Source organism: Pogoniulus pusillus, chromosome 10 (assembly GCF_015220805.1).
Source record: "Pogoniulus pusillus isolate bPogPus1 chromosome 10, bPogPus1.pri, whole genome shotgun sequence".
NCBI classification, from domain to species: Eukaryota; Metazoa; Chordata; class Aves; order Piciformes; family Lybiidae; genus Pogoniulus; species Pogoniulus pusillus.
Window position 1 is genome coordinate 26,996,350 of NC_087273.1, and position 15,322 is coordinate 27,011,671.

General features: G+C 41.0%; 1 protein-coding gene across 1 annotated transcript in view; it reads left to right on the plus strand.

Annotated features, from left to right (window-relative positions):
- GALNT12 (polypeptide N-acetylgalactosaminyltransferase 12) overlaps positions 1-15,322 on the plus strand; it is a 66,129-nt gene that overhangs the window by 35,415 nt on the left and 15,392 nt on the right. The window contains exons 7-8 of the mRNA XM_064150056.1: positions 3,405-3,536; positions 12,491-12,604. Coding sequence (XP_064006126.1) covers positions 3,405-3,536; positions 12,491-12,604 — 246 coding nt within the window. The remainder of the gene's footprint in view (positions 1-3,404; positions 3,537-12,490; positions 12,605-15,322) is intronic.

The window sequence follows — 15,322 nt, forward strand, 5'->3', positions numbered from 1 at the left end:
ACATGCATAGATGAAAAAATAAGGTTAAGCAAGGTGACCCAAGTGAGGAGGAGCTGTTTAGCCTGAACTGGGGACTTCTATGAAACAGCTGTTACAGGATCCCATAAATAATGAATTACAGAAGAGACATGCAAGTAATGAATGCTAATCAACAATGTCCAAGGGACAGTAGATCTTTAAGTGAACATTATGGTGATAATCTTTAGCAAAATTAGCTCTCTTGTGATAACTCTAAAGCTTTGGATAGATGTAAGACAAAATGGATTTTTCTGTTTGATTAACTTTGGCACAAGGCTTAAAAAAAAATCAATATCACAAAGATTAATTAAAAGCAGTCCTGGAAACTCAGATGAACATTCTCATGCTAAAACATTTGGAATATCAGTTGTGGGTTGTGGTTTGTTGTTGTTGGTTTTTATTTCATTTGTTTATTTTTATTTAGTGTGTGTCTGTTGTATTTTCTTTTGGGGTGGCTTTGTTTGTTTGTTTCTAAATAATGCTTTTATCTTCTGTTAGGAAGAAAACATAAAACCACTTGCAAAAATTTCAAGAGATAAATGCTGTAAAAATTGAGCAGGTCAGAACAGTAGAACAGCATGTCAATTCATAGCTTGGATATATTTATCCTGAGGAGCCTGTAGGCTGAAAGACAGTAACACTGGAATACCCTCACAATGTTTAGAAACTACTTACATGAACCTCTGGCACAAAGTCCAAACTTCGGGCCTAAAAGAAATCACTCTCTGCTGTTGCTTGTTAATGGAGGTGCTTCTTCTCCCCAGGCACTTCTCTTTTCACAGAAGGTTTTCTGAGTGCTGCCATTCTGGCTTTGTGCAGGGGAGAACTGCCTTGGGGTGGGCTGCTGGGTACTTACCTCTGGCTATGCTGGACCAAAGCTTTGGGACCAGGCAGGGTGACAGGGGTTCTCTACATCTGAATGGCCTACCCCAATAGACAGCTGTGAGGAGAAGAGCGCTCTTGAAACCATTAGGCTTTTAAAGGATGTGCTGGGGAACACTGAGGAGGCAGAATTTTGTTAGCTTCCATCTTATGTTCCTTTGGATTCAACTCGGTAATTAGATTATTGTAGTCTATTCATTTGTAATAATTGTTTAACATCCTAAAAGCCATTTAGGTTTTATTATTAGACTGTGACTTTGAGAGAAATAGGAGTTTTGTGTATCCCAAGATGGGAGCTCACAAGCAATACCAGGCCAGTTCTGCTTGTTGAATGCAAGCTGTAATGCTGTAAAGTTTTCTTGTACAGTTCTGAGCCACTAATGTCAGTGAAGACAGAAGTTGAACGAACTTTAAAGGATATCTGAGTGTTAGTTTTGCATATTGGTTCACTGTAACATGGTGGATGTAAGATGTGTGGGTTTTTTGCACATCTGCTGTCTGTAACACTCTGTGCACCACTTGTTGCAGTGGTTGAGTTCAGGCCGTTTCGCTTCATCTAACCCAAATATTCGGTCCCATAGCATAATGACAAAATGATTGATGCTACAGCTGCAGAATTTGGTTCCATAAAGTTTTGCTTCAAGATGAATGTTCAGACCTCAAAAGCCAATGCATCTTGCTGTTTGTTTATTTCATCAGACATCTCTGCCTCTGCTTTACATCTGCTTTTTGTTTCCAGTGGTATTTTCCATAGCTTTCAGAAATGCAAATACATTTGTGGTTTGATGAAAGAGTGTGTCAGGCAACCTGTAAAAATCTGGGGTTGCAAACAGCGTTTCATGCCTCACTGTCTGAAGTCCCTAGTCAGTATAATATAAAGATAGATTTTTGAAGGCAGACATGAAAAGATGTGAACTCTGCTCCAGTCTGTAACAAGGAAGAGTCTGCAGCAGTAGCATTTCTGTGATTGTTTAAGATTTCCTACGCCCCACCAGCCAAAACTATGCATTTCAAAGGAATCATTAGCAGATTTAACAAATGTCATCAGTTGAGTGTGTAGTTGTCTGTACAGGTAATGACAGATGAAAATGCAGTGGCTAATGGAAGGGAATAATTTAAAATTCTCAAGATTCATTCACTGCTTGTGAGATTTACAGTTATCCAGCTAAAGGAAGCTTTATTTTCCAATATGCCTTCTCAGTTCCCAGCCATCTGTATTCAGGGACTTTCTTTCTTTGTGATTTGGGCAGTTTCCTCAGACAAATTATCTTCTAGAATATTTAAAAGTTTTGTGTGCACCATTCCAAATCTTTATTTTCAACATTTAACAAATGACAGTGTCTATGAGGCTTGTAAATAGTGGAGTTCCTCAGGGGTCTGTACTGGGACCAGTATTATTCAGTGTATTCATTAATGACCTGGATGAGGGCACAGAGTGCACTGTCAGCAAATTTTCTGATGGTGCCAAGCTGGGTGGGGTACCTGCCGCACCGGAGAACTGTGCTGCCTTTCAGAGAGACTCAGACAGGCTGGGGAGTTGGGCAGGGAGAAATTCAATGAAGTTCAACAGGGGCAAGTGTGGAGTCATGCACCTGAGAAAGAACAATCCCAAGTATCAATATAGGTTGGGGACTGACCTGCTGGAGAGCAGTGAAGGGGAGAAAGACTTGGGAGTCCTGGCAGATGGAAGGATGGCCATAAGACAGCAGGGTGCTCTTGTTGCCAGGAAGGCCATTGCCATTCTGGGGTGTATTAGAAGGGCTGTGGTTAGTAGGTCGAGGAAGATTCTCCTGTCCCTCTACTCTGCCCTGGTAAGGCCACATCTGGAGTATTGTGTCCAGTTCTGGAACCCCCAGCTCAAGAAGGACAGGGAGCTGCTTGAGAGAGAGCCCAGTGCAGAGCCACAGAAATGATTAAGGAAGTTGAACATCTTCCTTATGAGGAAAGCTTGAGGGAGCTGGGGCTTGTTAGCTTGTAGAGGAGGAGACTAAGGGGTGACCTCATTCATGTTTATAAATATGTAAGGAATGAGTGCCAGGAAGATGGAGCCAGCCTCTGCCCAGTGATGGGACAAGGGGCAATGGGTGGAAGTTGAGGCATAGGAGGTTCATGTGAACCTGAGGAAGAATTTTTTCCCTGTGAGGGTGACATAGTACTGAAAAAGGCTGCTCAGAGGCATTGTGGAGACTCCCTCTTTGGAGATATTCAAGAACTGTCTGAGTGTGTTCCAGTGTGATCTGCTCTAGGTGATCCTGCTCTGGCAGGGGACTGGACCAGATGATCTTTTGAGGTCCCTTCCAGCCTCTAACAGTCTGTGATTCTGTGCTTCTATGTAAGGATGATGAAACCAAATCCAGCACTCAAACGTGGGGATTTTTCCTGACTAGAAGTCCTACTCATCACTTTAACATACGGCTCCTAATAATGTATACAGATAGTTTAAAAGAGAGCATCTGTTCTGTTGGGGTATTTTAATTTCTTTTTTTAATTCCTTTTCTCTTCAGGAACCATATGGAGATGTGACAGAAAGGAGACTGCTTCGAGAGAAGCTGAAATGTAAGGACTTCAAATGGTTCTTGGACAACGTGTACCCAGAGCTTCATGTACCCGAGGACAGACCAGGCTTCTTTGGAATGGTATGTGGCTGCTGGGAAGGGGCCCTCTCACAGTTTTCTGAGCTCTTCTGTTAACTCAGCATGAAGGTAATTTTATGCCAAAATCAGTTTGGTAAAATTCAGTCAGAAATGGTAGGCTTTAAAACACAGTTTCTATCAAAACTTTATTCTAGGGGATGCTGTTTGTGAAGGAGTTCTCTGAGAGTAGGTAATGCTTTCATGAATTACAGCTCCAAGTGACATCTTGAGACTGTTACAGGCATTCAAGGAAAACTCATTTATTGCTTGAAATGCTGTGTAGCAAAAAAAAACCCCAACAATAGAGAGCACCAAATAATTTTAGTTTTTAATTGATGACTTGAAAATAGAAAGGGTGTGCTTTGCAACATGTATTTACACACCCAATGAAAACTATGATGCTCTGGTGATGGGAGCTGGTGCTGCGTGCTCCTAGATCATACAGGATTTTGTACATCAAAACCAACATGTTAATTTTTAATCCAGTGATGACTTTAGACCAGCACAGATTCACAAGCAATTTGCATTGATTCAGTATTAGAATCTTCTCCTCTTCTAAGAGTCAACAACTTTCTATGCTGTTTGCAGCCCATACATATAAACTATAGCTCCATGTATATCATATTACTGTAATCTCATTTGGAAGGAATGAAAACAGAGATGATGCAGCAAATATCTGCTTCCTCTGAAATATCAGTAGATATCTGCTGTGTGTCTTATTGGGAAGACAAGACTGCACCTTTCTGCCAGGCAAAGATGTGTAAAATACCTTCCTGATTATCAGTGTCACAATGAATTAGAAGCACTTTTGCTGCTAACTCGATCACTGCAGATCTAGCTAAGCTGCATTCCCACACTGCTGCAGTCCATTCAGACCTTATCACAACAGTCACGTCCTGCTGCCATCTGCACTTCAGTTACCAAGTCTCTGCTGGATTTCCTTCACTGGAGGAAAAACCTTGATCACTGTGGGTGTAAAGAGCATACAGGACTCAATTCTCCCCACAGTCTTCCCCAATAGCTTTGTTACTTGCTGAACAAAACCTATCTTAGTGTCAAAAGGCTGTGATTTCTCACAAGGAGCTGTAATTCCCACGGGGAGCTGTAGAAGCTCCTGTAGGGAGCATGTAAGTGGACAGAAAAGCCCTCAGGAGCCTCTGAGAGAGTAGCTACCTCCTCATTTTTTCTCGGATCTTGTACCTGGGTTGGTCTTTTTGTGTGATCACTAACTTGAAAGGTGATAGCCAGTACTTTGAACAGACACCAGTACAACATTGGCTTGGTTTTGTTTTTTTTTTATGCTGAATCACTTGCAAGGTCAGAGACAGTTGAAGCAGTAAGATACTGTAAGTTTTATCTTCCAGGAGCACTTCAAAAAACTTATCCTCCCATCTACCTCCACCCTTTGCTCTCCAGAAGATGGATGGTGGTGATACCTCTTCAACCTGCAGGGGAGGGAAAGGGATCTGTGCAGTTCCTTTTGTGATTTAACTGTGTCTTCCTCTAGACAAGTGTTGACAACACCTAGATATAATAATTCTTGCTCAAAGCTGCTCTAAGTATGTACAGTGTAATATATTCTCTAAAAACAGTTCTTAAATGCTGTAATCTAATTGTGAGCATGATAAGAACACACCCTTTTTTTGGCAGAAAGAATTAAAATGTGATTAAAGTGCAGTTATATTCTTATTAGCAGTGCAAAGTTGGCACCTACTGATTCAGCTAGATTGTGGATATTGAGTGCTGTCTGCTAACTTCAATGCATCACTGATGCTGTTCTTCACTCCTGCCCTAGCCATGTAGTTCTTTTCTGGTTCACAAACAACCTGTGGTTAGAAGTGTCAGCTTTGTTACCAGCTTCACTTACTGTGAGCTTATTTGTTTGTTCAAAGAAATTGCAAAGGGATATGGAAGTTACTCCCTGTCTTGAAAATCTTTACACTGAATTTGAAAACTCTAAGATTACCAATATATATTACTGAAATAAATGCAAGAGTTACTGAGCAGCCCTCAGTGCCATGCACTGACTGCTATTTTTGTTTCTCCTGATGCATAGATAACTTTTTTTACTGTCTGTACTGAGCTTGGTTGGCTAAAAGGTTAACTGCCTAAAAGATTGTGTAAACATAACTAATTTTGAATATTTTAACCTGAATTACATTTGCATTCTTGTAAACTGCTTAAGGCCTAGAAATGAGGGAAATAGATCACCTTACTAGTAAAATGAGTACCCAAAGGATGCAGCATCAATACTGTGAATAAAATCATATTTCAAGAAGGGGTGCTATCAAAGTCATGAGCCTTATCATTCATAAAATGTTTCAGTTTCTTTTTTTAAGTCAGACTTCTCCATAAAAGTTCCAGTAATGGAACAGTAGAGTGAAGTTCATAATGTAGTATTTCATCCATTAAGGCTATGCAGAGGCCATTAGGAGGTGAAATTTTGGAAATTTCAATTGCTGCAGGAGATAGCAGCATTTAGATAGAAAGGTAACTACATGAACTACTTAAAAAATCAATTGCCACAACTTCCAGGGTATTCACTTCTTTGCGTAGCATTTTTGTAGGAGCACACTGCAAGTCCCTACCACTCTTCTAGTGAAAGAGCAAAGAAAATTGATGGAGGTTAATCTGACTGCCCATTTGAGCTTCCAGTGCAGTGGTGCACTAGGTGAAATAGAAGCTTCTTGAGCTCCGAGTGAGAGTGCATCAGATTTCTTCTTATGGCAGCTCAGCTGCCAGAGTAGGGGCATAGTCATGGTCACATGGTTTATCTTACAGCGATATACAGATATGAGGAAGACATTTTTTACAGTGAAGATGATGAGGCACTGGAAGAGTCTCTTGAGGTCAGGTTAGATGGGGCTTTGAACAACTTTATCTAATGGAAGATGTCACTGCCTATAGGAAGGGAGGGTAGGACAATGGAAGTTATTCTTCCCCTGTACTCAGCACTGGTCAGGCCACACCTTGAGTACTGTGTCCAGTTCTGGGCTCCTCAATTCAAGAGAGATGTTGAGGTGCTGGAACATGTCCAAAGAAGGGCAACAAAGCTGGTGAAGGGCCTGGAATGCAAACCCTTTAAGGAGAGTCTGAGGGAGCTGGGGTTGTTTAGCCTGGAGAAGAGGAGGCTCAGGGGGGACCTCATTGCTGTCTACAACTACCTGAAGGGACATTGTAGCCAGGTAGGGAGTGGCCTCTTCTCTCAGACAACCAGCAACAGAACAAGGGGACACAGTCTCAAGTTGTGCTGGGGGAAGTATAGGCTGGATGCTAGGAGGAAGTTGTTGCCAGAGAGAGTGATTGGCATTGGAATGGGCTGCCCAGGGAGGTGGTGGAGTCACCATCCCTGGAGGTGTTCAAGCAAAGCCTGGATGAGGCACTTAGTGCCATGGTCTAGTTGACTGCATAGGGCTGGGGGCTAGGTTGGCTTGGATGATCTTGGAGGTCTCTTCCAACCTGGTTGATTCTATGATTCTATGACTAGATGGTCATTAAAGGTTTCTTCCAACCTCAGCCATTCTGTGGTCACACAATTTGGTCTTCTGGCTTGGGTCAAGCAGCTGCCATGTTTAAGCCATACAGTGTCCTGGGCAGCTGTACAGGCAGTGTGTTTCTGGTCCTTAGGTTCGAGGTAGCTTTGGAATTTTGTATGCAACATGAACTAAACATTTTTACTTAGATTTTTTGTTTGATTTGCTTTTGGTGGAAGTGAGGCTGGTAGACTCTTAGTGAGTTAAAATGAGATATTAGTGTTTCTGGAAAGGCTGGCAGTCCCATTTAGGTTCTTGTGTGGAGCACTGATGTGTTTTTTTCTGTTGTGGCATCTGATTTGGCCATCCTTGAATGTGCACTTGTGAAAGCTCAAAACAACCTGAACCTCAGGTCTGTGTGCTGTGCAGATTGCCCATCTAGATAGGCCAGACTAAGCCTGTTCAGACCTTAGCCGCCCTGGGGAGGTATGGTGTACTAGGAACTTCATCTTGTGTTTTATATTAGCACTGCACTGTTGTTGCACTGTGCAGCTAGGCGGAAACGAGGAGCTGGGCAGTGCTGGCATCTCTACATGTTCTTTGTGACTGTGGAAATGAGTGGCTGCAAGCCTAGGAAATAATCAGGATTCCTCTCCTCTACTGAGGTGTACTAAGTATAGCTGGCATTCAGGGCACATATCTGAGGTAAAGGTTGTGGTCATCTGGTGAATTTGCCTTTTAGCTTGGCATCCAGATTACTGTTAAAAACCAGTGTGGGCACAAACCTCAGGATTTTATCTCTCCTTTTCTGTAAGTTTGACCACTTGGCAGTGAGACTGCATTACATTTTGATACCAGAAGTTTTCCTTTGTTCTTTTGAAACAGTTTGTAGCTGATCTTCCAGAAGAATGTGAAGCAGCCAAGCTGGTAGATGTCCATTGTGGCTACCTAGCTGATAGCATTTTTCGCTTCCTACTCCTAAAAGTGTTTTTGAGTGACTGAATCAGCTGGGAAATAATTTTTCTGTTAGCAGCTTTCTTCCACATTTTCTGCCAACATCATCTTGCTTTCAGTGAATTTCCAAATTCTTAGTCATAATTTTCATTTAATTTAGACCAGAGATAACCTTGGGGGAAAAACTAAGAAGGAAAAATGTTAAGCCTTTATAACTATGAAGACTTTTTCCACCTGTGACAAAAGAGGCAATTTTGTGAATTATCAAAGTAACAGGTGATATATATGGACAGGCTTACAGAAGAAGAGATCTTAGCTGTGTGGCTGAAGTTATATAGTCAAAGAGACTATTACATGTATGGTATTAGAAGTTCTCAGTTGTCATGCTCCAAAACAGCCTCCTTTAGGTTATCTCTTTAAAACTGCATTATCATACAATTTGTAGAGCTATCATTTGAGTATGAATTGGGACCCAAGGTTATGGCTGACTAGACCTGGAGATCTGATGCCCTTCACAGGAAAATATTCACCACTCTGTTGGCTGTACAGCCTCTGAAGGCTTTAAAGAAAGTGGAAGAAGTTCAAGTGTTTGATCTTTATCCAAAGTGAAGACACCATCACTTGAGATGTGCTTCTGTGTTCTTGAGCCCCCCAGAGAGAGGCTGGAGTGAGCAACTGAATTCCAACAGCAGTGTCTTATCATGGATTCCTTATGAGGATTTTAGTCATCAATGTTGCATACCAATTTCAGCAATGCATTTAAGAAGTTAACAGAAATCTTATGATATTTGCAATCATTTTTCCAAAAAGAGTGATAAGAAAATGCTACACACTCAGTCAAATTGTTCCCTGTGATTGCTCAGATCACCTTTGAGGTAAAAGCTTATGCCTGGTCAGAACCCCAAAGCCATTGGCTTAGTACGAATTCACGTCTTGGTGTGTCCCACAGTATCAGCCACTCATACCTCTAATGCATCAGCAGCAGTGCCACCGTGGCAGAATAAAGAGGATTCTGATCTGTTTTATGGATGAAGAGAAAGTTTGGCTGTGTTCCACTGGCTGTATTTATCAACTAATGTAATGAAGTTGTAATGTCAAATCTTTTGTTGATGCTTTGCTTACAGTTGTATGAAATGGATTTTGTCTTAAAACCCCCCAAAACCTAAGAATTATTTGCAGAGTGCCATCTGTATTGTGTCATTATATGCAAGTGTCCAGATGTTAGGAAACAACAGATTTAGATATCTCCAAGCAGTAAGGGATAAATTGCTCTTTAGTACCTTTCCCAGCCTCCAAATGGAGGAGAGCACAGCTGCAACATTTCAACAGGAGGCATATGCTGTAGGAAGACACAGCCAGTAATCCTGCATGGGCAGAATTTTTTAGGACTGAAATGTGTGTTAATGGCAAGGTGACCAACATTTTTTCTTGCTTCTGTTTCTTTAATGCAGCATTCTGCAAAAGAATTCAGGTAAGCCATGGAGAAAATTTTGTTCTTATTGCATGACTTGTTTATGGTGGATATGAGAACAAAGATAGCTTCAAAAGTGACTGGATGATTACTGTTTTGATAGAACTGTTGCATGTAAAAGGAACTTAAATCGTGTTCTTACTTAATAGGGGAAAATACTGCTTTCATAAATTCTCTCATACTTTTACCTGCCTTGCAACAGAGGGTGGGGTTCATTTATTTATTTGTTTGCTTTGGGCATAGATTATGCTGCAATCAGATTTTCAAATCTGATTATTGTCAAATCTTTGTCATTTCAGATCAGGTCATTTAACATCTTAGTATGTGCTATTTCCCCAGATTAGGCTTCCTGATAAAGTGTGGGTATAAGAGAACATTTATTAGTACCTGATAAAACAAACCACAAGAGTCATGTTAATACATGAACTGTCTATGTTTAGAAATATGCCTGCACATATCACAAGCATTTATGCATGAGAGTGAAAAATGAGAGAACACACATGGGAGAATCCTGGCAGTACAAGTTCAGCTTTAAACCATCTGGAATGAGTGTTAATAATCTTGTACACAACTTTTGTTTTGCTGCCTGTATTTGGACATTGAGTAACATGTATAGGAGAGTTGCTGTAGTTCTGGTGGTGCACAGCATTTTAAAACAGGTTATTGAAAATTCCAGGCCACAAAAAGGAAGCACATGCTCGAGCATGTGCTGGGGGCTGACAGTGAAGAGTGCATGCTTGGAGTGGTAGTGAAGGCATTGGGTTGTCTGGAAAGGCACCAGTCTCAAAGGTTTTGCTGTGTTTATCTTTTCTTGGAGCAAGTAGGTAGACAAAATCATACATTACTAAACATACAAAGGGGGCTCTGATCCAGAGGACAGCTGTTGACAACTGGAACTGATTTATGTTTTTAGAGATATGGTTACCATTTTAAACTGGTTATGACATGAAGTTGGCATTTCTTGATGTATAATGTAGAAATCTGAAATTTTATTGTTTATGTAGTTCCATGATAATGTTAAAAATCATCTGTAAATTATCATGTTTATTTCCTTGTTTTTTTAAAGTGTAATTCTTGCCTGGTGTTATGAAGGTAAACAAAATGTCTTCTTTTGACAGCTTTAGGAGGGGTGCAGTGGTTTAGTGCTTTCCCATCAAATCAGGCAGTGCTTTCTGTAGAAAGGTTGCCTGGAGTTTTCTTTTGCTTCTGGTAAATTTGGGCACTAAACTAAGGATGAATCTTATTATACACCACATTCAGATGTTAGTTTATCCTATCCTGAAAAATTACACCAAATGTATATTGAAAACATTCAGAGAGCAATTAAGAGACACATGGCATGTAAAGTTAGAGTTTGGATCCAAATATATACATTATGCTCTGAAAGGAGACCCTCACAACCCCAGCAGCCCTGCAAGGGGTCCCAAGCCATGGTGGCTCCGTGGTCCTTCCCAGTCTCCCAATATACTGCTGTTGCCTTGGGCTGATAGCTTAGGTATGCAGAGTACTGGAAGCTTGGACATCTCTTAGTGAGAGTGGGCACAAAGCAGTGGAAAGAAGATATTAAATAGCAATCAAGCTGAAAGCAGGGGAAGAAAAGTCTATGTAGAACACAAGTATTTAATTTTCTGACTTGTATGGTTTGCTCTGTGGTGGGTTTGTGGGTTCAGTTCCTGTAGGGTTTGTCTTTGTTCGGTTTTAGCCTTCTGCAGTTCCTTTGGGCCTGTTCATTTTAAGAAGCTGAGGATACAGCTAATCATGATTAGGGAAGAGTGGTGAAATTACTCTTTGCTGAAGTAACTCTTCTGAGATCTACTCTGCTTATGTTTTTTTGTCTGTGATATAATTGCACTCAGTAACGGGAGCATTCAGCTTGAACTTACGTTTACAGAACCTGTTTTGCTCTGTGTAATTTTGAATTTGGTTAAATAGCTAATACCAGGAGTCAGTAATTGTTATGGCATCATTTAACTTATTGTCAAGTTACTTTTGTCTCTTGAATACTTAAATGCAAATCCTTGGCAATTTAATGTTTAAAGTAATGTAACTTAATATTTTACAATATGAAAGTTGTACAGTTGTGGTATAGCCCCAGCTGGCTATGAGGCTGCTTACACAACTGCCACCCCAAGGTGGGATGGAGAGAAAGATTAGCAGAGAAAGGCAAAAATCCTGTGGGTTGAGATAAGGAGGGTTTAACAGAACATAAAGAGAGAAGGAATAACAATAATACTGATGAAGCAGCATATAAAGCAAGTGATACAAAATGCTGTACTGACCGCAGTGGCCCAGCCTGTTTGCCTGACCTTGCTGCATGCAGTCAGCCACTTACTTGAAACATCTGCACTTACCTGGCCAGCCCTCACCTTATGAGGCCATGATGTCAGCTTGGCATCTAATAGTCCATTGGCTGGTTCAGCTGGCTCTCTTAGCTGTGGCCCCTGCCAGCTTCTTGTAATAAACAAGCAAATAAATAACCCTATCCTGGCTAAGTCCAGGACTGCACCTATTCTGTCAGAGATCAGTAATACTAATAAAGAATTAATATCACATCAAGTGTCTCTTTCCAAAGGTTTATCTTACCTGCTTTAATAATTTCTGGTCCTGAACTCTGTCTGCTTGTTCAACCTCAAGAAATTACTGGAGTCCTTTTAGAATGAATTCCACTAACATTGCCCATTTGACAAACTGAGAAAAGTATGCATAAGAAAATTGAGCAAGTAGATCCTACAGGGGAAAAAAAGACATGGCAGACTCTTTTGTTCTGCCTGAATTGCTGGTTTGTTGGGTTTCAGCACAGCTTTTCAAAATTCCTACCTACTTCATTTGCAAATACACTGTAACATGGTGTCATTCCTAGGGGAAGCCGTTGTGTCTGGCTGCTTCAGTGCTTCAGTTGTATTATAACCACATTAGTCACAGAGAAATGTTGCCATTGGATCCATTTGCTCTATTCCAGTTAATTTGCAGTAGCTCTGGAATGTAAACTTATGAGCTTAAAGTACTGCAGCATATCTTCCATACTTCAGATTAATACTTTGTTGTTTTGTTTTGATTAGCTGAAGAACAGAGGAATGGCAAACTTCTGTTTTGATTATAACCCTAAAAACGAACATCAAGTAACTGGACACAGGATCATACTGTACCCATGTCATGGCATGGGACAAAATCAGGTAAGATTCATGTTTTATTGCAATATTGACCAATACTATTGTAATTAAAAGAAAAAATGGCATGGTAAAGGTATTGCAGTAGGTGTGAGAGAATATCTTGCCACTATGAGGTTATATTAATCTACTTTTGATCTCAATCTACAAAATGCTTTTGATTCTGATCTATCTTCAGGTCAGATTTTCTTCAGTCTGAAGATGTCTCTGACCAGACCAGGGAACTCATGCATACATTAATTATGGCTTTCCACAGAACTCCTTAACAGGGTATGCTGGTTAGAGGCTAATTGGAATATTTTTATACCAGGAATTAGATCATTGGCTGTGAAAAGAAAATAAAGTGATGTCTGTATTACCCATTTGTTCTGCTGGGATATATAAAAACACAGACACAAACACAGATAAGACAGTCTCTACTTGGGTATTGCCGTATTAACTCTGCTGCCTGACCCTGCACATTTCCCAACTAATCATTCTGCTTCTAACACCCCTTGCTGACCTTTCCAGCTCACCCTGCATGCAAGAGAGATTCTGAGATAAGGGAGAGGGTGGAAAAAAGGTGGAGGGGTGGTTGGGAGCCCCTCCTGGGCACTCTGATTTCTGGGGGGTGGGGTGTGGTGTCTTGTAATTCTGTATAACTTTTAACTGTATACAGTTGTAAATATTTGCAATATATTGTATATATGTGCTTGTAAACTCTGCTAAGCTGTGAATACAAAAGCTTAATTCTTTAACTTCCAGCTGGATGAGTTTAGTCTGGGTGAATACTTGTTGGGGGAGGGGGGAGGGGAGTGGGTGATGCCCAGAACCACTACACAGGCATTAATAGCACAGCAGGGCAGCTATAGTGCTTATAGGCCAGTGTGCATTCATCTCCAGCTGGTCTTGTGTAGATGAGCACATCTCTGAGCTTTTGTCTGTCTATGTCTCCAAAGACCTTCATAATATTGTAAACCTCATCTAGTTCTACCTGTGTCTGTCATCGTGCCTCTTCCTCTTGGTGGTTGTGTAACCGCACAAGATGTTTTCAACAGTATCATCTCCTGGGCTGGGGCTCCAGGCTCCAGAATCCTGGAGAGCAATGATCACCTCTTAACACTTTCATTCATGCTCTTTCGGTTTTAACTTCTGAAGCTGAAAATGCTTGCTAGTGTCTTTCTCCGTGCTGACTGCAACTGGGCACAGCAGTGGTTACTTATGTTACCTATAAAGCTCTCTGCATAATGCTGTGGTAAAAGTGCTGTGGGACACCCTCTGCCAATGTGCAGTGGCTGTTTTGCATAGTTTTGAGTATCCATCTTCTAGAATTGAGGTTTGGTGTGGCATGCAACATGTATTTGCCTACCTGGATTGATGTTTGGCTTCTAGCCCAGATTAGAATGTGTGACATGGGGAGGGGTAGAGAAATATGCAAGGTCTTGCTGAGAATAAGTACATAACTGTGTGGCAGTTTGGGTGTCTTGACTGGGATTTTAAAAGGAAATTAATTTAAACATTAATAGAAGAAAGGAAAAACAATCTTGAAAAAGAGCCAGAGATGTGGCAGATAAGCAGGATATCTCTTACCATTTTGAACTCTGCTTTAAAAATACATAAAAGCTCGAGGAGTGGAAACCAAATCTGTATTGTAGAGAAAGCTTCTTGTATAAATTGTATCTTAAATGAGAAAAGGAAAACGAACAGCAGTTTGAGCACTGTGCTTCAAACTGGAAAAGAAAGTCGATTTGTTTCTGCTAGAAATTTTATTGCCTTAAATATTACAACCTCATTTAGCATTGTTTTTTAGCTTATGTCAAGTTTATGTTGTAACTTTCCTAATGCTTCTCTTCTGGAGGCAAAGATGCAGAGGGGGGACAGGGGAGAATCTTGTGTCATCTGTTCTGACATATGTTTGTCAAGCACACTAAGCCATTTTGCTGCCTCACTTCAGCTTCATGCTCAAGCATACTTCTATGCACCTATGCAGAAAATAAGTTAATCAGATAATGTAGCTAAGCCACTTCCTTATGAGGAAGAGTTGATAGCTTTTGTAGATCAAGAAGTATTTCATGTATGGGATTACATGCTCACACACAGAATTGATTTATAGTTTTATTTTTTTCTTCTCCTTCCTTTACAGATTATAGAGGGTAGAGATACTGATTCTTTTGGTACTTCTCTGACCAAAAAAAAAAGTTTGTTCAAATTTTATCCCTTTCACCAAGGGGAAATAAAGACATAGGATGAAAGTCAAAGGCAAAAGAGAAGTACATTTCAGAGATGAGTTGCCATGAGATGACATTTTTGCAGCTGTCCATTGTTTAGCTAGCACTAAAAGATCGACCTAATTTACTGCGAAGACGCCACAGCGCTGGGTGTTAGTGCTCTTACGTCTCTGCTGGCGGCACATACATCGGCACACCGGGGCGGTAGGCAGCCGACAGAGCAGGGATGCTCTCCGCGCTGTGCAGTTACTGCGCCCTCTGCTGGCATCCAGGCTGCAGGAGGAAGGACAAACGGAGGAGCTACCTGACTGCAATATAAACCAATAAAAGGAAATACAACATGACAGAAGGGAATTGCAGAGCATGAGGAGGGAAGGGCAAAAGAATATCAGTGAAATTTGCAGAAGGCACAGGACACAGTCTCAAGCTGTGCCAGGGCAGGTTTAGGCTGGACATTAGGAAGAAATTCTTCACAGAAAGAGTGATTGCCCATTGGAATGGGCTGCCTGAGGAGGTG